At 40.2% G+C, this 25,049-nt stretch overlaps 1 protein-coding gene across 1 annotated transcript; it reads right to left on the bottom strand.

The window, feature by feature from the left end:
• Positions 1-12,258: 12,258 nt before the first annotated feature.
• Positions 12,259-24,766, bottom strand: LOC120441833 (zinc finger protein 239-like). Its single transcript, XM_039617283.1, has 5 exons — positions 24,746-24,766; positions 20,240-20,544; positions 19,360-19,651; positions 18,711-19,038; positions 12,259-12,263 (listed from the first exon to the last, which is right to left on the bottom strand). The coding sequence occupies exons 1-5, from the start codon at positions 24,761-24,763 to the stop codon at positions 12,259-12,261; spliced, it is 948 nt and encodes a 315-aa protein (XP_039473217.1). The 5' UTR covers positions 24,764-24,766.
• Between the last annotated feature and the right edge of the window lie 283 nt (positions 24,767-25,049).

The raw sequence follows: 25,049 nt of genomic DNA, 5'->3' as shown, positions 1-25,049 counted from the left end.
TGTTGTTCTGGTCTCCAATTGATTGATCTCGCACGATATTGGGTTTGCCAGTTTTGTGTTCTTGTTTTTTTTTGTTTTTTTTTGTTTTTGTTTTTTTTTGCGTGTTTATTTTATCTAAAAACATAAAAAACTTAAATTGTCAAAAATCTGCTTTTCATAATGTACATATCATGAAATAACTTTACAAAGACTTCCATTTGACTCTTTACATTTAATGTAATAAAAATATTTTATTTTTAAAGTAATCTTAAAATGTTATTCTACAAATGTGCAGCAATTTAATGTGTTTATTCTTTTTAGCTGATAGTCTGTGGAACCCAGGACGACCAGATACCTGCATCTCTACCAGTTTCTGTGCACTCCAGCCTCTTCTGAGAGGGTTTTTTTTAAGGCAGGAGAAATTACTCCATGAAAACAAGCAGACTCGGCCATCACACAGTGGAACAAATTCTCTTCTTAAATGAAAAAGGGTTACCTTAAAAGCATCATGTTTTTAATTTGCAAGTTCATAAGCATTTTCCCTTTCCAGTTCACACTCAATTCTGCCCCCAGGTCAAAAATATGTATAAGAATATTGGCCAAATATAATATTATTAATAAACATACCTGTTCAGCTGTCCAGTGATTAATTGTATTAGTACATGGAGGCAGGACCTCACAGCAGAAGCATACTCCTTAACGTGTTGTACATTATAATGTGTATATTATATGTATTTTTCAGATATTACTATCTACCAACATCAAGAAGTCGCAAACAAAGAGAGACCACACCGTGACGATTGTTTAAACGAGCGAAGTTGATCAAAATTTATTAAACAAATAAACAACAATTTTTTTTCACCCAAAAAATACATGTTCAAAGCAACACAACGGTGACCCAATATCAGACATTAATGTAAACTCCACCCTGTAGAGTTGGCTGTCATTATCGAGCAGTTCATTTCAGTTCGTTGTAGATTCAAGCTGCTCTTCATATTTTTGCCCACCAGATGTCACCAGACAGGACTGTTGAAAAGCTTCGAGTAATGAACCCTTTTTCAATACAAGGTTCAGTTCTTCAGAAAGCTTCATTTGGCCATCACTAGTGAGAGGGGAAAAAATGAGAAACACACAGGAATGAAACGGGAACTATGTGGTTTCTTCTTCTTTTTTGGGTTTTTTCTTCTTCTTCGTCTTCTTTATAGGGTTTATCAGTGGTTGGCAAAAAGAAAAATGGTGCATTAGCGCCACCAACTGGTGTGGAGTGTGGACCGAAATAACAAAATAAAAAAAATCTCCCCAAACAAATGACTCTGCCTTAAAACCCCAAATATGGCCCAATAGCTTTCACTTATAGAGTTCTTGCGAAATAAAACAACCAAGTCCACTTTCATTTTCATATCGTCAAGCTTTTTGATCAGTTGTCATCTTTCAGCATCATACTACTGACAGTGCAATAAAACTTGTTCTATTGTTGCCTGTTCTCTACTGCACTCGCACTCCCCTGTACGGTGTTTCCCTTTTAAAACTAATTTGCCATTCAAACCAGTGTGCCCGAATCTAAGTCGAGCTACAACCGTCTCCTCTCTCCCGCTGCTCATCAACAATCACAATGAACACCGGTGTACCACAAGGCTGAGTGATGAGCCCTTTCCTCTACTCCCTCTTCACCCACGACTGCAGACCTGCTGATGGTTCCAACACCATCATTAAGTTTGCAGATGACACCACGGTGATTGGCCTCATCAGCGACAACGATGAGACCGCCTACAGGGAGGAGGTGGATCGTCTGGCTGAGTGGTGCGACACAAACAACCTGCTGCTTAACACCAAGAAGACCAAGGAGCTCATCGTGGACTACAGGAGGAATGCTGACCCACATCCACCCATCTACATTAAGGGGACGGCTGTGGAGCGTGTGAGCAGCTTCAAGTTCCTGGGAGTCCACATCTCCGAGGATCTCACCTGGACAACCAACTGCTCCAAGCTGGTCAAGAAGGCTCACCAGCGCCTCTTCTTCTTGAGGACTCTGAGGAAGAACCACCTGTCCTCAGACATCCTGGTGAACTTCTATCGCTGCACCACCGAGATCATCCTGACCAACTGTATAACAGTCTGGTACGGGAACTGCTCCGCCTCGGACCGGAAGGCGTTGCAGAGGGTCGTGAAAACTGCCCAGCGCATTGCCGGAGCACCACTTCCTGCCATAAAGGACATCTACAGGAAGCGGTGTCTGAAAAGGGCTGGGAAAATCATCAAAGACCCCAGTCACCCATCACATGGACTCTTCACCCTCCTGCCCTCTGGGAGGCGCTACAGGAGCCTAGTCCGGACTAAGACCACCAGGTACCGGAACAGCTTCTTCCCCACAGCTGTCAGACTCCTGAACTCTGCCTCCTGACATCTGACCCACGTTAAACTCATGGACTGAACATACACACACCCACAACCACTAGCACTTTATCACTATCACAATTATCCACATATCTCAGTTATCTTAACTGCACTACTGTATAGTTCTGTGTAAATATCATTCTGTACATACGATAATTTTTAATCCTACAACTGTTTATAACTGTACATACTTATAGTTATAGAATATTCATAACATACTTCACACCGTGTACATTATAACATACCACAATAGACCCATTTCTGTAATATACTTACATATCTATATTATTGCTAATATATATTGTAATATATCTATATCACGGATAAAGCACTTTCTGGATGGATGCAAACTGCATTTCATTGCCCTGTACCTGCATGTGCAATGACAATAAAGTTGAATTCTATTTTATTCTATTTTCTATTCTATTCTATTCTGTGCTTCTCATTTTCCTTTGGACTTTGTAAAACCATCGTCCTTTCCTCTCTTCCTCTCATTGCTTTTGCCACCTTTCCTTCATTTTGTCCTGTATTATACTCTTGATCTCTGTCCTACTAACAACAACAACAACAATAAACTTTATTTATATAGCACATTTAAAAACCAGTGGTATACCAAAGTGCTGAACACGTGAGAGGGTCAGATGCAAGTAAAAGAGAAAGACGAAGGCCATGGCAAAGTACCAAACATGCTAGCAGGTTAATGGCATGAAAAACACAGAAATGCAAATAAAAGCATATTAGAACATTGTGTGTAAAATATAAAAGAGTCAAGAAAAATGTAAAATAATTAAAAGAGGTTAAGAATAGAATGAAGGTAGCAACAAGCACTAAACTAACTAACAAACAAGCATTAACTGGTAGAAAAGGTGAGGTTAAATAAATAGGTTTTTAACCGCGATTTGAAAGATTGAATGGAATCGGACTCAAAGGTGGCAATGGGGAGGTTATTCCACAAATCAGGTGCAGCCAAGGCAAACTTGCGGTCACCTCTAGTCTTCAGCCAGGACTCGGCTGTACCTCCGGCGGCTGAACCCCCACAAGGCTGCCAGATGGGATTGAAACGATGGGACGAGGTGTGAGTTTCTCAAAATGGGCTCATTGAGTGCAGCATGGATAAGTTCTTGGAGAAGCTTACGGCTGCCGTGAATACTCAGAACAAGACCTCTGAGTGCAAACTGGATTACATCTGGAGGGGCTCGCTCGGAATAACACCTCTGAGCGCAAATTGGATCATATCTTAGGGAAGCTCACTGCGGTCGTGAGTTCTCAGAATCGGCTTTTTGAGCACAAGAATGACAACATCACGGAGCTTAAGTTTGATAACATCATGGAGAAGCCCACGGCTCTCCAACGGGAGATTGAGAGACCAGTGTCGGAGTGTTAAAGAACAGCTTTGAAATTATCATGAGTTGTTCACACTAAAGTAAAAACCACCATCACTTCATGCGGATACCCCTTCGGCGCCAGCTGCGGTCTCAATGCTGGAGCTGAACAAAAACACCCTGATACGGATTTTTTTTAGACTGTTCTTCCCATTCTATGCAAGGCCACCTGGGTTGGCTGGAAGACTGTTTACTTAGCCTGGCAGGGTGAAGGACACTGTCTCAGCTGAACTCTGGACACATACACACACACGCACACAGACATATATACACATGCAGATGTACACTCATCCCCTCTCCCCCTCCAAACGCCTTCAACGCTTATTCCCTTGAATCAAGGAGACCAGTGCATAGGCTGCCTGCCCAGATGTACTGTCTACATTGACTGTCTCTCACCCTTTACCTTCCCCTGTTGCTTGTCATGTGTTTCTATGGTGTATTAAGAGTTTTTTCATGTGCAGAGGTGTTTTTTTCTGTTCTCAAACTGATCTCCCTGTTGGAGCTCAGTCTGGGGGGAGTTATTTTTTTCTCCTTATCCTTCCTCATGTTGTGCATTTTCCATGTTATACCGCTCTGACCTGTCTTCCCCATGTGATGTTTGTGTGTAATGTATGTATGGTCGGCAGCTGGCAGCCTTAACCCAATTTCCCTTGGGATGAATAAAGTATTATCAATCAATCAACACCTGATTACGCCAATCGGAGGTCACTAAAATCAATATTGAATCAGTGTGTAATTTTGCCAAAACAATGTCAGACTCAGTAGTTTTCTCTGGTCCCCTCCCCAATCAGACCAGGGCTGTATCCCAATTCGGGGTCTGCAGCCTTAAAGTACGCAGCCTTAACGGTCCTCAAGGGCCGCGTACTCAAAGACCGCTAAGGCCGGAAGTGCGAGGCTTGTAGGCTTGTGAAATGGGACGTCTAGCCTCCGTTGCGCTGCCCAGGTTGCCTAGCAACCATGATACTAACAGCTGGAAAAGTTTCATACAGCTTTGTTTGACAGAAATGAAGGAGAACATATTTTGTTCATTTGTTTCTACATGAGTGCTGTGTGATTTAATTGGGCTTCATTTCTGTACTTAACAGTCATTTTAACCATATCGAGGCAGGCGTTGCCGATTTGCAACAGTAAAAAACTAACAACCTGATTACCCCACATACATATTTTATGGGTTTTTTAATACTCAGAACAAGTACCACTGCAGGACTTGGTTGTGCATTAGCAACAAAAACTTAATATGAGACTGAGAGGGTTAAGATTAGCTAGTAAATAACAATTAGCTAATGTTGTTCATGAGACTAAGGTCATCTCACTTTGGTATTGTAAATATAATATGGCCAATATTATAGTTATTATATTAATCATTATTAGTGATTACAGCAGTGAGTTTGAACTCCGTGTCAAATACTGAGCTTCAGTAAAGATTCAAGTTGCAGTTATTTATATTTCCTATCACCTTAAATCTTCACTCAAAGACAAGTATCTTTGACAGTGAATATATAGATGTATTATATATAAGAGACAAATATTGTTCGTTTAATATGTTGGCATTATTACATTTGGCTCAATGCTTACATTATGTGTAAAAAGCAAATGTACGAGCTGTGATAACTGTTTCTGATAAAATGGAGAGTAGACTGATATATTAAATATTCCTTTATTGGGTGAGAAAATCAGACCATGTCATAACTGCTCTAAGTCATACAGAATAGTCATCAGAGTCTTAAACAGGCTGACTTCTGCTAAATGGGTCAAACTGGGCAGAAAGTATACAAACACATAACATCCTTATAGAAAAAAAAAACATAACCCTACAACATGTGTCATCAATTTGATTGATGGCCCTAGCCTTGACCTTTTGACCTTACCGGAAGTACTCCAGAAGTGTCTAATCGATTCCATATGTGTGACTAATTGCATCCAGTGGGAAAAAAGGAGGGGTGGTTCCTGGGGGGAGGAAAAGTTCAGGGGGGTGACGCAGAAGATTTCTGATGAGTCAGCAGAGATCGGAGCACATGCTGTATAGAGACAGAATGATCGAGACAGTTAGTTTTTCACAGACAAACTCATAGTTTGAATTCTGTTTAAATGTTTCAGTATTATAACAATGATCCTGATAACCTTTTTCTCGGTAAAGAGCTATTTCTTTCTTCAATAGCGGATGTATTTTACTTTCTTATATTAACCTAAAGGCCGCCCACTCGTCTCCTCCTGTGTGTAAAAAAATATCCCTTAGTGAAAAAAGCGCAGCTCACATATTCAGAACTCTATCCCAAATAATTTTATTAAAACACCCCGATGAGGTATTTTGGTTTTGTGCAGCCACTCATACCAAAGTAAAGAGTTTTTCTTCATTTTTATAGCTACTTTTACAACGAGTTTTCTCATTAACAGAAAATAGACAGAAACCCTAAAAGAAAATGTCCTTGTTTTACGCACATCAAGAAGGAGTCAGACGACCGTCGGTTCATCCCTGTCAATGTTTCCTCCGCCGGGTACCATAAACGTATGAGAAAAAAAAACAACAGAGAATTTATTATTTTTGTAAGAATGAGAAAGAGAGAGAGAGAGAGAGACTCGATCAAACTTTTCACAAAACGTTATACACGTTATAAATGTTAACCAACCTTTGACACTTGGATGTTGGCTTAATTTTTACTCAAAGAGAAATTTGACCCTAATAAAAAAAGACGATACTGTGGTGAACACTTACCTCAACTTTGATGGGGTTTTTTTCACAGCGATTTATTCTGAAAAAAGTAAACATGTTACAAGGACAGTTTTGACGCAATGCCCAGTGCAGAGTAAATAAATGGGAAGTAGGAATTCCTCCTCTCTATACTTACACTCCTCCCTAACAAATGCCGAGTCATCATCTCCATAATCTGTCTGGATTTATCCCACTTTTCGAGTTTCATTGGAGTGTACTCAAGTGCACAAGATGTAAAACAATGTATTAGTTTTTTAAGCCATTCACTGAGTCCACGTCAAGATGCCATTCATTTAAGAGTCTAATAATTTTCTGAATTTAAATTGTGCTAACTTCAACGCAGTACCATTAAAAATAAAACATATTAGAAATCATTTTTGTTGGACACAAGAACAACTCAAGCATATTTTTCGGGAGCTAAACTAGGGCTTACAAGTTTGCCGTGCCCCTGGGGACCAGTGCGAGGTTGTGGGGCAGATCCCAGTGTTCTGGGAATCCATCCTACCTGACAAACCATCCTACCCGCTGTTTCTGCGCATGCGCACAACACGAAATTAAGTGCCAAACCATCCTACTTTTGTGAATGTGACCTACAAGCATAATTTAACAGCTAAAATTTAGTGGCAAATTGTCCTACCTTTGTTAATAAGAGCTAGAAACATACTCTGACGGGTGACATTAAGTGCCAAACCATGCTACCTTTGTGAATGTTACCTATAAGCATAATTTAACGGGTAAAATGAAGTGGCAAACCATCCTGGCTTTAAGAATATAAGCTACAAGCATACTCTGATGGGCAACGTTAAGTGGCAAACGGCCATACCTACTTTAATTTGTGCTGGAATTACTCTGTGCCAGCAGAAATGTGCAGAAACTACCTACGGTAGGACGTTTTGCCAAAGTAGGATGGTTTGTCAGAACACCAGCATGGAGGGTCCAGACACTCCCACGGCGCAGACTTTGCTATCCCCACAGAGCGTTTCTGGTGTGGCTTATGCAAAAGAGACAATACAGCGTGTTTCTCTGCTCCCGGTAAGCATGTCTGTTGTAGCCTGCGCTTTATAATTGTCTCTTTGATTATCAAACAGTGTTTAAAATGTGACTCTTTTGTTATCCAAAAACATTTTATCTATGTTACTGATTTAAAATTATATGTATATATTTCAAGTTTTTTAGCTCAAACAGACTCTTGAGCATATTCATATAGCAAATCCACATAACCAGCCTGCAGCCTAATGTACATCTTTTAAGTGTATGTTAATCAGTACGTGAAGCGTAGCTCTGAAAAGAGTCCATCATTTGTGAATTTACTGATTTGTTTTTAACTGCAGTTTTCACAAACTGTGGATGATGAAATCCTCTTTATTTCAGAAAATGTCTTCAAACTATCGCTGTTCCTACTTACTGAGTTCCTGAGCTACTTTTTTACTATGTGAATAAACTATTTGAACTAGAAAGGATTTAAAGACACATCTTAATTGAAGAAAAGGTGAAAAATTGGGAATGAAATTTATGTGACTGTTCATCTAAAATCCAGCAGAGAGTGAAAATCCAAGAGCTGCTGCAATCCTCTGCATTAATGATCTCTGTTTCTGTGCGTGTGTGTGTGTGTGCATGTGTGTGTGTGTGTGTGTGTGTGTATGTGTGTGCGTGCATGTGTGTGTGTGTGTGTGTGCTCACAGAGGGGAGGTCACGACAGGAGTTCCCTGAGTTGACACGTATGAACCATAAAGTCAGTTTGGACTGAGGAGCAGTTGGTAAACACAGAAGTACATCCAACCTTAACAGAATTTCTTGTTTATCTACTTCATGCACATTGCATGCACAAGAATCCAAATCTCTGTATCACAATGATTTCATTAAAGCCTTATTATTTTATGGGGGCAATATCACAAATGACCGTAGATCATTAATAGGGAACAAAAAAGAAGGATCACATCAGCAATGTTGCTGGGAGACAGAAGTCTTGACACGTGCTTATAACTTAAAACACAAAAAACTCAGTTACAGCTGGTAAGATTTATGGTATAAACCAGACATTCACAGTCTGCATCTTTACAGGGTTGTTTTCTGCTTTTGTTCACTCCTAGTGTGATTAAAAAACAACAAACACAAACACAGAGCCCACTAACTATTAGCCGCTTTCCCCCCTAAACAGTCAGTTGACTGAGAGAAATGCAATCCATTATTGTGAACGCTGAAGGAGATGTGCTCCATAGTCAAACTTATATTTCCTTAACTTACATCCAATGTTCTGTTTAATTCCGGTATCCCTTTATGGTTTAATGGAAAATTGATTAAACCATTGCTCAACTTATGTCTGAATGACGGCAGATAATTCTGATGAAACTGACCCCGTAAGCACTTTGCAGCTGAGTCGAGGGCTCGTGGAAATAAGGTCAGGAGGTGTCCGCGTGAGTGCGCGTGCGGTCTGTCCATTTGGGACGTCTGACAGACACACTAGTGCAACTCAGAGTGTGAGCAGCAACTCCTGTATACTAAACATAAGAAAAGTAATGTGTAGTGCTTCTTTTTTTTAACCGAGATTCCAGGGCTCATGCTTATATGATTTTCTTTTATTCAAAAACAGGTTATTTTAGCGATCGTGTAACTGTGTCCTTGACCTTTTTACCGGCTTGAGGAGTTGGTTCCCTGGTGCAGATATTTGGGATGGTTCAAACGCCGAGTCTCCAAATGCAAACAACAGGATATTTTCCACGTTAATTGTTAAATGTGTATAAATGGGATGGGATGATGTTCGATAAAAGTAATAAACAATAAATGTAAATCTGTTTTTTTTAAACTTTGCAGACTCATTTACCCACTCCAGTGACAGCGATAAAAAAAGATCATGGCTTTAAAGAGATTATGAACAAAATGCATTACATTTTATTTTTTGCTGCATTAACAACTTTTCCAACTCCGATTCTCTGCAGGACCAACACGGACATCAGTTTAGACTGAAATCCAGTTCAGACGGCACACGCAACATGTTCAAGTTTGCATGGAGGCATCTTTCTTTCAGCTTAACGAGTGAACCGTCAGCTCGTTTAAACACACGTTAAAGTCTGTTTGGCTCGACACCACCGAACAGAGGCAGCAATATAGCACAGCTAACATTAACAGTGCAGTGAATCCTGCTTGTGCCGTGATATTCAGGACTGCAAACTGAGCAGCATCACTGACTTTCAGCTTGTTGTGTTTGTGGATATATGACTGACTTTAATTATCCATAAAATCATCACATTCTCTGTAAGATTAAGGTCGACTATTGAACGGCGAATATTTTAAAGTAAAGGCTTTAAAAACCAAGTTAGTACAAACATCACTAATGTCACATAACTTTGCCGACATGTGGTCAACAGTAATGTTTTAATGTTCTTCATTATTAAATATTTGCACATAAATAAGTGACATAATATTCAGTAAGGCAAGTTTATTTATAGCACAATTCAACAACAAGGTTATTCAAAGTGCTTTACAGAGACATTAAAAAACAAAAACAAATAAAAAGCATGATTTAAAATTGATTTAAAAGAATTTAAGCTTAAAAGTGTGGATTTGGTGCTTTATTCAAATGGAGCTGAGAACAGGTGAGTCTTCAACCTGGATTTGAATAAACTGAGTGTTTCAGCTGATCTGAGGCTTTCTGAGAGTTTGTTCCAGATATATGGAGCATAAAAGCTGAATGCTGAATCTGAGCTGCTGAAGCTGGACTTTGAAGAATTATGGGGATTATTTTACATAACCATCATCTTTATCATTGTATTAATTATCATTTCATCCAACCATTTTATTGAAGTTGCAGGCATTATGTTATAATTGGTATTACAGAGGTTATCATAATCAAATATTAACATGTTTATTACAGGTGCAGTTACAACCACTTTAAATCGTTGAGTTAAATCTATAATCTTAGAAGCTTATATGCTGAGTATATTGTTACAGTAAAATAGTAGCTGAGCAAAGGCCTGAATGTATTCAGCTTCTTGTTGCATTTGAGTCTGCCTAGCAACAGGTGACAGAAGGAGGACAAGTCCATGGGGACCTCAAAGGCCTGAGACCATATCTGGAAGAGGATGCCAGAAAGGGGAACTTCTGTGTCTGCATTTATCTCTTAGAATTGATCACTGTCTGTAGAAGAGGCAAATAATGTTCTTAAGATGCAAATTATGTGCTTGTAAACGCATGAGGGGGCGTCATAATACCCTGATGTTATAAAAGCAATCTGAAGTGTATTTTTGGTTGGGGATTTACAACTGATGGTTTCCAGTGTACGTCTCCCCACGCTGCGTGTATTCATTAAAATCAATTGTTTGATTGACCTCTTCTGGACCATCATTGTTTTACTCTCGTCCTCAATTTCGGACCCTTAACAACTTCCTCCAACTCTTCAGCCTCGTTGGTCAGTTGCAGGTGAGTGCTTTCATCTCCGGGCCCACCCCCACCTGTGGCAGAGGGATAGGCCGTTTCAGCCGGCTGCTCAGCCTTAACACCTGCCTTTCCTCCGCCTGTGTCTCCCACGGTGTGGGTTTTATTAACAATTTTGATGCCTTCTGGGAGAGGAGACATCTTTTTGGGGCAGACGGACTCCACCTCAACGCCTGGGGACGCCGTTTGCTGTCCGCCAATTTGGTATTTGGCGTACAGCACTCCCGCACACGGCCCTGTCATTACCCCAAACCGACATTACCTGCTGATCCGTCCTCCACTGACTGATGTCCCCCTGGTCCCAGCTCCTACATTTGTTCCACTTTTAACAGTAATACACAAAACTCTGGACTCGGACCTCTCTCTCCCACAGTCAACACAATACCCGTCATAATCACAAACAGAGAGCAACACAATTATCATAAATCCAGTAACTCCAAAAACATTAATAACCTCCGGCCTCTTCAAAAATCTCAGGATTCATTGAACTCTGCTGTCAAAAATCCACCAGTCTCAATTAGTATGGCACTTTTAAATGTCCGCTCTCTGTTGAATAAGTCTTTTATTATTAATGATTTAATTTTAGATAATAAACTTGACTGTTTATTTTTAACTGAGACATGGCTGGGCTTGGATGCACCAGTTGTTCTCACTGAGGCCTCCCCACCAAATTTTAATTTCTCTTTTTCCTTTAGAAGTGGTAAGAGAGGTGGTGGGACTGCATCTTTAACCAACAACAGACTCACCACCAAACAAATTTTATTTGATCATTTTACCACTTTTGAATTCCATGCTATTGTTTTTAGCAGCCCTCCAGTTTTATCTGTCACAATTTATAGACCACCTATAGACAGTGCTGCTTTTATCAAGGAATTCTCAGAATTTTTAACAAACATACATTCAAAGTATAATATGATAATTCTAACCGGTGATTTTAACCTGCACATAGATAATCCTTCTGACTCTACATCAAAAGAATTCTTAAACATTCTTCACTGTATGGATTTTACCCAGCACGTCACGCAGCCGACTCACAACAGAGGACACACTCTGGACCTGGTCATCACCCATGGGCTGTCCACCAGTGTGTCCTCTGTTGTTGACTTGGCTGTCTCTGACCACTACTGTGTGTTTTTTAACATCACCGGTTTTATTCAGCGGGAGACCTCGGTGCGAACTGTGAGGAGGCACTATCTAACCTCTGAAGTGGCTGCAAATTTTACCAGGGTTTTAGACGAATGCCCCCCAGTGATTCTACCTGCACCCTGTGATTTTATTTTTAATCATTTTAACCTCAAACTGAAGAAAAGCCTCGACTCCGTTGCTCCACTCACCACCAAAAAGATTAACGTAAAACGTGTATCACCCTGGAGAAACGAAGAAGTCAAAAAACTCAAAAGGAATTGCAGGGCAGCAGAAAGGAGATGGAGGAAAAATAAAAATGCAATCAACCATCAAATACTTTGTGAGCAACTTAAAATTTACAATAATACACTAAGGAATTCAAGAAATTCATACTTCGCCAAAATAATCAGTAATAACAAAAATAATCCCAAGGTCCTCTTCTCCACCATAGATCATTTATTTAACCCTGATTTTAACAGCTCCCAAAGAACTCCCACAGACTCACTCTGTGAGCAGTTTGCAGACCACTTCAGGGGAAAAATCAACACCATCAGATGTGATATTTTATCTTCTCGTGATATGATTTTAAACACATCTGAGGGCTCGATTGTACCTGAGGAGACACTGGACAGCTTTGTTCTGGTTAATGCTGAGAACCTTAAGAAAGTTTTCTCCACAGTGAGACCCACCACGTCTTTTAGATCCAATCCCCTCTTCACTTTTTAAAACACTTTATGGATTTTTTGAAGCTGAGCTTTTATACATGATGAATTGCTCTCTTCAGTTGGGTGTCTTCCCTGCTGCCTTTAAAACGGCGGTGGTGAGGCCCCTTCTGAAGAAGAGCAATTTGGATTGCAATGATTTTAATAACTACAGACCTGTATCCAACTTACCATTTTTAAGTAAAATTTTAGAAAATCTTTTTACTCAGATTAATGATTTTCTGAATGATAAACAGATCCTGGAGATATTTCAGTCTGGATTTAGGGTGAACCACAGCACAGAGACTGCTCTCCTAAAGGTTTTAAATGATCTTAGATGTAACTGGGACGCCCAAAAGCTCTCAGTCCTGGTGCTACTGGATCTAAGCGCAGCCTTTGATACAGTAGACCACACTATACTTTTAAACAGACTGAAACACATGGTGGGCCTCTCTGGTGCTGTACACAACTGGTTCACTTCCTATCTCTCAGACAGAACTTTTATGGTGAGTATGGATACATGCTCCTCTAAGATCCATAAAATGACATGTGGTGTGCCTCAAGGGTCGGTTTTAGGCCCTGTACTTTTTAATTTGTATATGCTCCCTCTTGGCGGCGTCATCATGAGGCATGGAGTGAACTTCCACAGTTACGCTGATGATACTCAGCTGTACATCTCCGTGTCTCCTGATGACACCAGACCAATGGATGCCCTTTTTAACTGTATTCTAGATATAAAATCTTGGATGGCAGAAAACTTTTTACAGCTTAACCAGGACAAGACTGAAGTTTTAATCATCGGTCCTGAGGCTCAGAGAGAGAAACTCTTGTCTAAATTACAGGCATTTTCACTATGCCCTTCACTACAAGTGAAAAACCTGGGTGTTATTCTTGACTCTGAGCTTGGTTTTATCCCACATATTAAACACGTAACCAAAATTGGATTTTATCATCTAAAAAATATAGCCAGAGTCCGCCCTATTCTCTTTCGGGCCAACACAGAGATGTTGATGCATGCTTTTATTACCAGTCGCATTGATTACTGTAATGCCTTGCTCTCTGGTCTCCCCAAAAAGAATATCTCACCTTTACAACTTTTACAAAACTCTGCAGCTCGTGTGTTGACGAAGACCAGAGGGCGGGCCCACATTACACCGGTTTTACAATCGCTGCATTGGCTCCCCGTATGTTTCAGGATCGATTTTAAAGTTCTTTTATTGGTTTTTAAATGTCTTAATGGTCTTGGGCCTTCTTATCTTTCAGATCTGCTTTTACCATATGAACCCTCGCGGACCCTGAGGTCCTCTGGTACTGGCCTTTTGATTGTCCCTAAAGTCAGGACACATACTCACGGAGAGGCAGCTTTTCAGTGTTATGGTCCTCGACTGTGGAACAGCCTGCCAGAGGAGCTCAGGGCCGCAGAGAACGTACATGTTTTTAAAAACAGGCTCAAGACCCACCTTTTTAATTTAGCTTTTAACTAACGTTTATTTATTTTATGCTTATTTATTCTATCCTGTTATTCTATTTATATTATTAATTTAGTTTTACCTAATATTTATTGATTGTATTCTTATTCATTTTTTATCTTCTTACTCTGTTTATACTTATATTTATATTGTATCCCACTCTTATTTATTTTATCTTTTTATCCTGTTTATATTCTTATTAGGTCATATCTCCAGTGTTTCCTCGGAGGGGGCTCTCTGCACCGGGGCTGTGATCGACCATTGCTAGGGCTCTGTGGACCCTCTCAGCCTGGCTGGGGGGCTTCTTTGCCTCCCTCCTGCTGTGTGCCTGGAGGCTGCGGTCTGTGACTGGCTCCCGGTGCAGACAGCTCCCTGTGATAGTGTTTCCTCACTTGGCTAATGCGTACCCAGCCCAATTTTACTCTTTAAGTGTGTGTGTGTGTGTGTGTGTGTGTTTGGGGGGGGGGGAGAGAATGTGTGTATCCATGACCTTTCTGTTAATGAGAGTGTGGGGAATGAGTGGGAGGGTGGGGTGGGCTGCTTTTAACCATGTAAAGCAGTTTTTTTGTATGAAAAGTGCTTTATAAATAAAGATTGATTGATTGATTGATTGATTGATTGAATGCAGCTTCTCCGTGTCTGGTTCTGACTCTGGGAACTGATAAAAAAAACAGATCCAGGTGACCTGAGGGATCTGGAAGGTTCATACTGGGTCAGGAGGTCACTGATGTATTTTGGTCCTAAACCATTCAGAGCTTTATAGACCAGCATCAGAACTTCAAAGTCTATCCTCTGACGGACAGGCAGCCAGAGTAAAGACCTCAGAGCTGGACTGATGTGGTCCACTTTTTTGGTCTTAGTGAGGACTCGAGCAGCAGAGTTCTGAATGAGCTGTAGTTGTCTGACTGATTTTTTAGGTAGACCTGTAAAGATGCTGTCACAGTAATCAAGCCTACTAAAAATGAATGCATGGACTAGTTTTTCCAGGTCCTGTGGAGACAACATATCAGTACTTACTTTTAAACGTTTACTCTTTGGCCGCTCCGCTTCCACTGTTTTTTTTGGCAAATTATCCACACCCACCGCCGCACACTCTGGGATATGTTGGGCCACGAAGTCTACACCGACACAGCCTTAGAATTCAGGGAAATGAAGGACGCATTTGAGGGCCGCATTTTGAGCAGCCTTCGAATTGGGACAGCCTTCGTTGCGATGCTGTGATGTAATCGGCCTTAAAATGTGGCCTTTAAGGCTGCAGACCCTGAATTGGGATACAGCCCAGGAGTGACATGTTTAGCCACATGTTCTCCTTAAGTTGCTGGCTGTCTGAGTGGTGTCCAAGAAACGATGTGGGCTTCATAGATAATTGGCAAACCTTCTGGAGGAAACCTGGTCTTGTTAGGAGACCAGGTTTCCTTTGGATGGAGCAGCTCTCATTTCTAGAAATATGGACAAATTTATTAACCCCCCTAAAATATGACTATCCAGAGTTGGGACCAGGAAGCAGAGCTGCAGTCTTACACGCCTCTCTGCAGCTTCTCTCCTCCTGAAACGACAGCCTCAACACAGCATTTAATCTGTTATTAGACTATTAAATATTTCACTTTAATGTTGTAACTATGCGGTCACTTCTGTCTTTAAACAAAATAATATTTTCCAGTTACAGAAATCATAAAGTCCAAACTTACCCTGTCAAAACAAGACCCTGCTTGTTTTGACAGGGTAAGATGGCGCCGGGTGTCATGGCACGCCGTCTCTCGGTTCTTAGTTTCAAATAGTTGTACAGCACTTTGTTTGAAAGCGCTTTATAAATAAAGTTATTATTATTATTATTATTATCATTATTAAAGTGTTACTGTTGCTATATGCATTTTATATAAATAATCGATGATGGTATTCGATTTTCAGAAGGACAGATGTTTCTGTTCAATTCTTAAATCCATTTTTTCAAACACAAACACTATTTTAAAGCTTCTAAAGAGTAAAATATTAATGATAATTATAATAACAGTAATAAAAACAAAAGCTCTCAGATCCATCAAACCAAGCAGCAGAAAGAACAATAAGAGTAGAGAAAACTTTAACCTTGTAGACTTCATTATGTTCCAGCTGCTCTACAGACGCTGTGACCTCGAACTTAAGCAGGTCGTAAAGTATGTGCAGCTCAAAAACTTCATAATTAGACCCTGTGGTATTTAGGCAGCAGAACAACTAAGAATAACAACTACAAATAATGTTTTTAGGTTTCTGTTGTACTGCAAGGTTCTGTACAGGAGAACCAAACCAAGAGCAAATATTAAGTCTCATTTACACCAAAGCACGAAGAGCCTTCAAAATTTATCAAGTTGAATCATCTTCGTTTAGATGCAAGAAGAATCATATAGAAATGGAAAAGTATAAATATAAATCGAAATACCCGCCAAACGCCGTTCATTTATCGAGACTTTCAACCCCAGATAGGCCAATTATGGATCTTTGGATCCACATTATATCAGCAGCTGTTCTCCACTGTGAACTATGTTAAAAGCAAACACCGTTCACACCTGACAGATGACAGCTTACAGTCCTGCGTAAAATGACTTCGTACAGCCCCGATTTGCAGACGCTGTGCACAGAGGTTCAGGAGCAGAAGTCTCAATGTAAACATATTACGGCAGACCCGACGACGTTTGTATAAACACGCTTTTCAGCATCTCTATATTGACCACTTTTCACACACGGTTGCTGTACGCATACAGCCGGCTGTAGCTTTTCAGCTCACAGCCCGACACACACCAACACAACAGCACAGATACCACAGCCCAACATATACCAACAACAACACAACAGCATAGGTAGCGCAGACGTTAAGGCAGTGAGGCGTGATTGCGGGTGCGTCCGCCTCCCCTGCAGCGGCGCTGCAGACCACGCCCCGCAGCACACATTAACCAGGTAAAATATTTAGGCAGAATTTTGCAAATATCTATTTTTAATTTTTTAGCAGCATAGTGCTTTTTTCCAATTATTTTTTAAAAGTCAGGTCAAGGCTCCAAAAGCCCAAAGGCGATATAAGGGTGGCGGCTGACATGTTTGTTTGCTACATGGATCATTTTAGTTCAGCTGGGTGTCTTTCCTTTTGTTATATTTCTTTAAGAGTTCAAAATGTGTTGATTACATAAATAAAATCTAATTTTCTCTGTAGCACTTCATGGATTTCATAAGCAGCACACCTTAGTTGTTCACACAAAACATAAAGGTAAAAACCAATTTATACAGTGTTATCTTCATTTTAGATGTCAAAAACTATTTGCGGCTCCCAGTGTTTTCTTTTGCGTGGAAACTGGGTCCAAATGGCTCTTTGGGTCTTAAAGGTTGCTGACCCCTGTGCTAAACTAATTAAAACATTGTAAGTGCAGGTCTTCAGTTTACATTTCTTTGTGAAAACAGCACAGCAAAGGAGACTCTGTGAAGTTTTGGTATAAGGGATAAATCTTCTGACCAAACCTGCTGGGACTGTGTGAGGTCCTGAGGCTAAGAGTAAGGATTTATCCACAGGAGAGCTGCGTTCTTACAAACCATCCCACTGTGTAAACCTGACATCTGTGGAACAGCTGAGCTGTATGATGTGTACAAGGACACAAAACATTATTTACCATCAGATCCCGAGCCCTCCATGTGTTAATCAAGAAACTGCTGCTGTGCTACATCCATAAATAATGAATAAATTAGGAGCTAAACCTAAAAAGACAGTTTATTTGTACCATCTTCATGTCAACACATTCAAGAACATCACAGATGAAAGAAACATTAAAAACTTCCACACTACATAAAGCAAGAAAAATAGTTTTCCTTTCAGGTGGTTTCAGAAAAACAAAAACATCAAACAGCTCCAAGACTCTCTTTGAAAGAACTAAAACCTTTATTCTCATGGTCCAATCATGAGTGAACTCCCCGATGAAGCCTTGTGTGCTAAAACATGTCAGAGTTTTAAAGGTTAAAGATGAGTTTCCAAAACGTTTTGCTGGAGAACAATGAACTATTTGACTGAGTTTCAATTATTTACAGACGAGCAAAACCAGGACAGAGAAAAAAGGACAAAACTGACTCAGTAAAACGACAGAAAATAAGATCCCATGTAAATCTGTATTATGTAGAAGTTCAGCCCAGCAAGCCGTTCAGTTCAACACAAGTTTAAATGATTCTATCTGAACTCTGTGGAGCCTGATCTCAAGCTTTTTGAGTCTGACACTGAAACCACAGGATCTTTCTGCGTCTTCAGATTCACTGTGATCCAGTGATGGGAGTGATTTCAGCCCTGAGTGATCACGCTGATGTTTGCACAGAGCAGACAATGAGGTTAATGTTTGGGCACATTGGTAACAGTGAAACAGTTTATTAGTAACGTGGGATCGTTTGTGTTCGGAGTATGAACTGAGATTCCTGAAGCTCTTGTCACACTGGTCACAGCTGTAGTTTCCTTCCATGTGTGTACGTTCATGATAGTTACGATTATTTGATTGTGAGAAGCTTTTGTCACAGTGTCTGCACTTGTATGGTTTCTCTCCTGTGTGGACTCGTTTGTGTGTTTTAAGCTGACCTGCAGTGGTGAAGGATGACCCACACTGATCACAGAGGAGCTTTTTAACCCCACTGTGAATCAGTTCATGTCGTTTTACCTCAGTTGATGTGGTGAAGCTTCTCCCACATTCTTTGCAGTATTTCAGTTTGTCTCCAGTGTGTCTACGTTGATGTATTTTTAAGTCAACTTTCCAACTGAAAGTTTTTCCACAGAGGTCACAACGAAACTCTTTCCCACCACCACAGTGATGACAGGGTTGAGAACTGGATCCATCTGTGTCGCTCTGCTTCTAAAGACACAAAGACAGTGTAAGTCAGTCCTTCAACATTTTTATCCTGAACGTCGCCTGAAATAAAGAGCATCTCTGCAGACGTCCAATTACATTTTACTGTTTCAGTTAACACACTCAGTTTACTGGGCTGCAATGACTACAATACTACCACCATAATATTACAGTAATACTAAAATCATAACTGACATGAAAATCTGAATAATCACTCAGAGCTGCTTTTCCATGCAGTAGAATTGCTAACATGCTAACACAGTTTAATGAGCAGAGTTGTTCCAAACAGTCAGGCTAAAATGACAAGATAACAATATAAATACATACCTCACAGTAAATGCACTTGTAGAGTCTCTTTCTGGTGTGGATCTGTTGGTGTCGTCTCAGGTGATGTGGAGATTTAAAAGTGTTCTCACACAGGTCACATTTATAAGGTCGTCCCTCAGTGTGGGTAAACATGTGTTGTTGTAACTGTGCGTCTGTAGCAAAGTATTTGCCACACTGTTCACAGCAGTACACATCATGTCTGGTGTGAATGCGTAGGTGTCTATTTCGGGCTCCTCTTAGGCTGAAAGTTTTTCCACAGATGTCACAGCTGTATGCCTTAATTCCAGAGTGGGTAACTAGATGAATCTGTAAGGTGCTACTGTGAGTAAAAGCTCTGCCACACTGATCACAGGTGTACGCTTTAATTCCACTGTGGATGAGTTGGTGTTTTTTTAGGTGACCCTTCAAGGAAAAAGACTTTCCACACAAGTCACAGCTGAACGGTCTCTCTCCAGTGTGGATGACCTGATGCTGTTTTAGTTTATACTTCTCAGTAAAATCCTTCCCACACTCGTCACAGCTGTATGCCTTAATTCCAGAGTGGGTAACTAGATGACTCTGTAAGTTCCTACTGTGAGTAAAAGCTCTGCCACATTGATCACAGCTGTACGCTTTAATTCCACTGTGGATGAGTTGGTGTGTTTTTAGGTGATCCTTTCTGGAAAAAGACTTTCCACACAAGTCACAGCTGAACGGTCTCTCTCCACTGTGGATGACCTGATGCTGTTTTAGTTTATACTTCTCAGTAAAATCCTTCCCACACTTGTCACAGCTGTATGCCTTAATTCCAGAGTGGGTAACTAGATGCCTCTGTAAGCTGCTACTGTGAGTAAAAGCTCTGCCACACTGATCACAGCTGTATGCCTTAATTCCAGAGTGGGTAGCTAGATGAATCTGTAAGCTGCTACTGTGAGTAAAAGCTCTGCCACACTGATCACAGCTGTACGCTTTAACTCCACTGTGGATGAGTTGGTGTCTTTTTAGGGAACTCTTCCTGGAAAAAGACTTTCCACACAAGTCACAGCTGAATGGTCTCTCTCCAGTGTGGATGACCTGATGATGTTTTAGTTCATCCTTCACAGTAAAATCCTTCCCACACTCGTCACAGGTGTATGTTTTCTCTCTCTTTCTTCTGTGAGGTTTGTCGGCCTCCTGAGAGCGCTGACTTCTCGCTCCATGTTGGTCCTGCAGTGACAGAGATACAAACAGAGGCAGTGAGTGAAATGCAGTCGTGGAACAAACTGAACCTTCAAACTCCCTCCATTAACACTAGTTTTAAACCTGAAGGTGGAGTGTGGCACCAAACACCTTAAAGGTCTCTTATCGCCACCTGCTGGTAGTTGTAACACATTACATCCAACCTGGTGCTAAAAATAATTCATGACTTTTTAAACCAGGGGTGGGCAATCTCAGTCCACGAGGGCCGGTGTCCCTGCAGGTTTTAGATCTCACCTTGGGTCAACACACCTGAATCACATGATTAGTTCGTTACCAGGCCTCTGGAGAACTTCAGGACATGTTGAGGAGCTAATTTAGCCATTTAAATCAGCTATGATGGTTCGAGGACACATCTAAAACCTGCAGGGACACCGGCCCTCGAGGACTGAGATTGCCCACCCTGGTTTAAACACTAAAAATCATGCCCATCCCTCCTGATTGTACACACACACACACACAAACTTATTTTATAATTTATATTATATTGTTGTTTTCTATTACATATTTCTATAACTTTATATATATATATATATATATATATATATATATATATATACACATTACATATATATATATATATACGTGTGTGTGTATATATGTTTGCAGTGTTGGGGAGTAACGGAATACATGTACCGCCGTTGCGTATTTAGAATACAAAATATGAGTAACTGTATTCCGTTACAGTTACCGTTTAAAAAGGTGGTATTCAGAATACAGTTACTTTGTTGAAATAAATGGATTACACGGCGGTACTTCCCTGTTTCATATTGTCGCGGGTCAGGATTGTTTGGGTTTGTTTGACAGCTATGTTGTTGTTCCAGGCGGCAGCGTTACGGTTGCCATGGTTACAGGGTGACGCGCTCTCTCTCTGCGTGTTTCCTGGGTGAGAGAGCGCCTTTTTGTTGTTGTTGTTGTGCTAAGCTAATAGACAGAATGCTACAGGCATAGCTCTAAAGAATGTAGCCTGATGGGCAGTGTAGTCCGTGCTGCAGGGAGAATGGACTACCATACCCGTTATGTGTCTGTGAGCGAGGGAGGGAGAGAAAGGAAAAGTCCGGGCTGTCACGGAGCAAAAACGGGAACTGGAAGCATGTAAATATAATAATAACCACAGCAGCCAAGAAGAGTGCCTGACGAGCCCATTTGTAAGTAAGCTATTAAGACTCAACTGTACACTGTGTTCCTGTTTTCCTCCGGAAAAAATAAGTTCCGTTGGAGAAGCCTTTCAACGCCTCTCTCTGTCTCTGGCAAGCAAAGTTGACCCAGACAACAAAGTAAAGCTAGTTTTCGGCTACCAGCCCGACAAGGAACCCGACGTATTAGCCAGAGGTCCCTTTACTACGGTTCGGAGCCGCGGACCTTCAGTAATAGTAATAAATCACACAGCAATAGTACATTCACGTAGTTGTAAACAGCACGATAATATATTAAGTAATCCAAAGTATTCAGAATACGTTACTGTCATTGAGTAACGTAACGGACTACGTTACAGAATACATTTTGGGGCATGTATTCAGTATTCTGTAATGGAATACATTTTAAAAGTAACCTTCCCAACACTGTATGTGTGTGTGTGTGTACATATATATATATATATATATATATGTGTGTGTGTGTGTGTGTGTGTGTGTGTGTGTGTGTGTGTGTGTGTGTGTGTGTGTGTGTGTGTAAATAATCATTTACTGATAATAAATCGTATGTTTATTTATTCGTTTATTCATTTGTTTATTCAAAAGGAACCCCATTAGGTTCCACAACAGATGTTGGTCGTCTTCCGTCAAATACAATCCCATAAAATATTATACAATAAAGTGGATTCAAGATATCCACATAATTTTACATCCACAGTGAGGTTTCACAATTGTTAAAATATAAGCAATCAATAATAATAATATAATAATAATATGAATAACATTGAGGCACATTACACAAATTTCAAAAACAAATCTTCTCTTACAATATTTACAACAACTAAAAACTCTCTTATCGACTTAAATCGACTTAAGTGTTCATTGAAGTTTTGACTCGTTGCTAATTCTCTAATTTTATAAGGCAATTTATTCCACTCAAAACCAGAGCTGGGCGATAAAACGATAACGATATGTATTGCGAAATAACTTTTTCTCGATAGAAAAATTAAACTATTGCGATAGGCCTCATCTCTCTTGTCCTCTTAAAAAAAAAAGAAAAAAAAAAAAGAACAGCCAATCCAAATTAAGTAGCGCAGAGCCGAACCAATCACAGCCGCAGCGTCACGTCACGTGACTTGTTACGTACAGCACAAGTGCCAAGGCGCACGTGTATTTGTTTTTGCAGTCGTGCAGCCCGGGTAATGAAGGAAAGGAGTTTGTCGACTAGAGAAAAATCAACCGAGAGCGTGAGCGAAGGTTACCAAAACAGATGATGGTTCCAATGCCGGAGAGCTTGTCGAACGGAAGGGCCACAGAAGTTCCGTAGTGTGAAGGTATTTCGGCTATTTCAAGTCTGACAAGAAACAGAGTAGCGCGCACTGTAAATTGTGCCGAAAGCAAGTCTGGAAATACAATAAAGCTGTGCATGCTCAATCTCTGACTGAAAGCGCTAATTCGTCATTCGGCTTTTGTCAGACTAAAGTAACTGTTAAAACTGTTTGAAAAGCTAAGCTATACAACAAGGAGAGATTGAGAATTTCCTTTTAGTTCTCAGTTTATTTGATATTGACAAAAGTTAGTCAATTTTGTCTGTTCTTCTGTAAAACGACCTAAGATTTATTTTTAGAATTAATATTTTGTTTCTAAGTGGAATTGACAATTTAGTAGTCTGTTTTGTTTGTTCTATTTTGAAACTTAAACGCTTTAGCGGCTGCCTTTTGTGTAGTTTGCAATATTTGCCTTTATTTATCTGAAACTGAAGTCTCATGTTCCTTAAGTACATCTACCCTGTTGAACTTATTATGGGAAATAAATATTTAAATCAAAACAAGCTGGTGATTATTTCACATTTTACTTGTGAGCAACGGCACATTTAAATCTTACAAATATAGTTATTTGGCTTATATCGTGATATATATCGTTATCGCCTGAAATGAAAAAAACATATCGTGATATGAAAAAATCTTATATCGCCCAGCTCTACTCAAAAGTTGCTCTAAATGTAACAGTTTTACACAAAGTTACTTTTAACTTGAGCATTTACTAAATTGCAGTTTGTTGAAAACTGTGTAATATGATTATGTATTTCATCTGGATACTGCAGCTGAGCAGAATAAATGTGGTGTGTTTAACAGAATTGCTTTCTTTATAACTACAAGTAAGCCATAGAATATTTTAGCCAGTACAGGAAGCCAAGAAAGTTGATTATGCATTTTATTAGTATAGTATTAGTATAGTATGAACATCTTAACACTAATCTGGATGCCTTATTCTGGACTAACTGAAGTCTGTTAAGATCTGTCTTATTAGCTGCTGACCAAATGATTGAACAATACTCCAGATGAGATATTATAAGTGCATTAATGACATCTTTCATAATTGAAGAAGTGATACAGAAAGAGCATTTCATAGCCATAGCGATGCCTTGTCCCATTTTCTTAATAACAGAGTCGATGTGCTGAGACCATGAAAGGTGGTGATTTATGGTAACTACTTATGAGCACCTGCAATCGTTCTGGTGCTGTGACATAAAAACAAACGCTGACCCCTGACTCTGGCACACAGTTTTGCCTCTTTTGCTCATTTTAAGGTGTGATTAGTGCACGATCAGCTGGGCCATATCATACCGTTCATAGTTGTACCGGTATAATGTTGGGAAACGATAGGAAAGCGAAATATGACGATAGAATATGGGTAAAACGCGCATGTGCAGTGCCTTTGTTTTCATACGCACATGGAGGAAAAAGCATGGCAGCGACGGAGAATGAGAAGGGCGAAAGCGGATCGTTGAATGAAACAGATGAACCAGAATTGGTTTGTAAAAATGCTGCAACTTGTGGTGTGGAACTGGTTTAGCTTTCATCCGTCAGATACACAACAAACACTATTTGTGGTAGGACATGCTAGCAGGCCGTCGTTATTACTGTGTTTTTTGTGGAGTTGTAAAGTATTTTGTCTAGTGTCAATTATATCATCAGTTATATTGTTATCACAAATTTTAAATGTGTTTGGTCATATCGCCCTGCTCTGTCTGTCACCTTCTGTGTTGAGCTCATTGTTTTCTCTGTAGTGGCTGAGCTGAGTCCAAGTAGCTGAAAATGTTCCTCTGCTGCTCCGTCAGACTCTTCTCCTCCTGCTGATCAGCTGGGAAACAAAGCAGATCTTTGTTAGGCTCCACACTGCACTGAAGAGTCAAAGTGTCTCATATGTTCATCTCACAAGTAAAGAACACATTTTTGCTTCCTGAGGTGGGCAACTTATTGGAAACAAACACAAAAGGTTTGAGCACTGATACCTGGCATTGCTGGCATTGAAAGATGGAATGCCAGCAATGAGGATATT

The sequence above is a fragment of the Oreochromis aureus genome, linkage group 9, assembly GCF_013358895.1.
Source record: "Oreochromis aureus strain Israel breed Guangdong linkage group 9, ZZ_aureus, whole genome shotgun sequence".
Taxonomy (NCBI): Eukaryota; Metazoa; Chordata; class Actinopteri; order Cichliformes; family Cichlidae; genus Oreochromis; species Oreochromis aureus.
Note: the sequence above shows the minus strand (reverse complement) of the source record. Positions and strands in the feature narration are given on the sequence as shown.

Excerpts from the sequence above, each read along its gene's own strand:
- LOC120441833 (XM_039617283.1), bottom strand. Across the intron at positions 19,652-20,239 it reads TTACAGATTCATCTAGCTAC|CCACTCTGGAATTAAGGCAT; the intron begins CCACTCTGGAAT and ends TCATCTAGTTAC. Across the intron at positions 19,039-19,359 it reads ACAAGTGCATTTACTGTGAG|AAGCAGAGCGACACAGATGG; the intron begins GTATGTATTTAT and ends TTGTGTCTTTAG.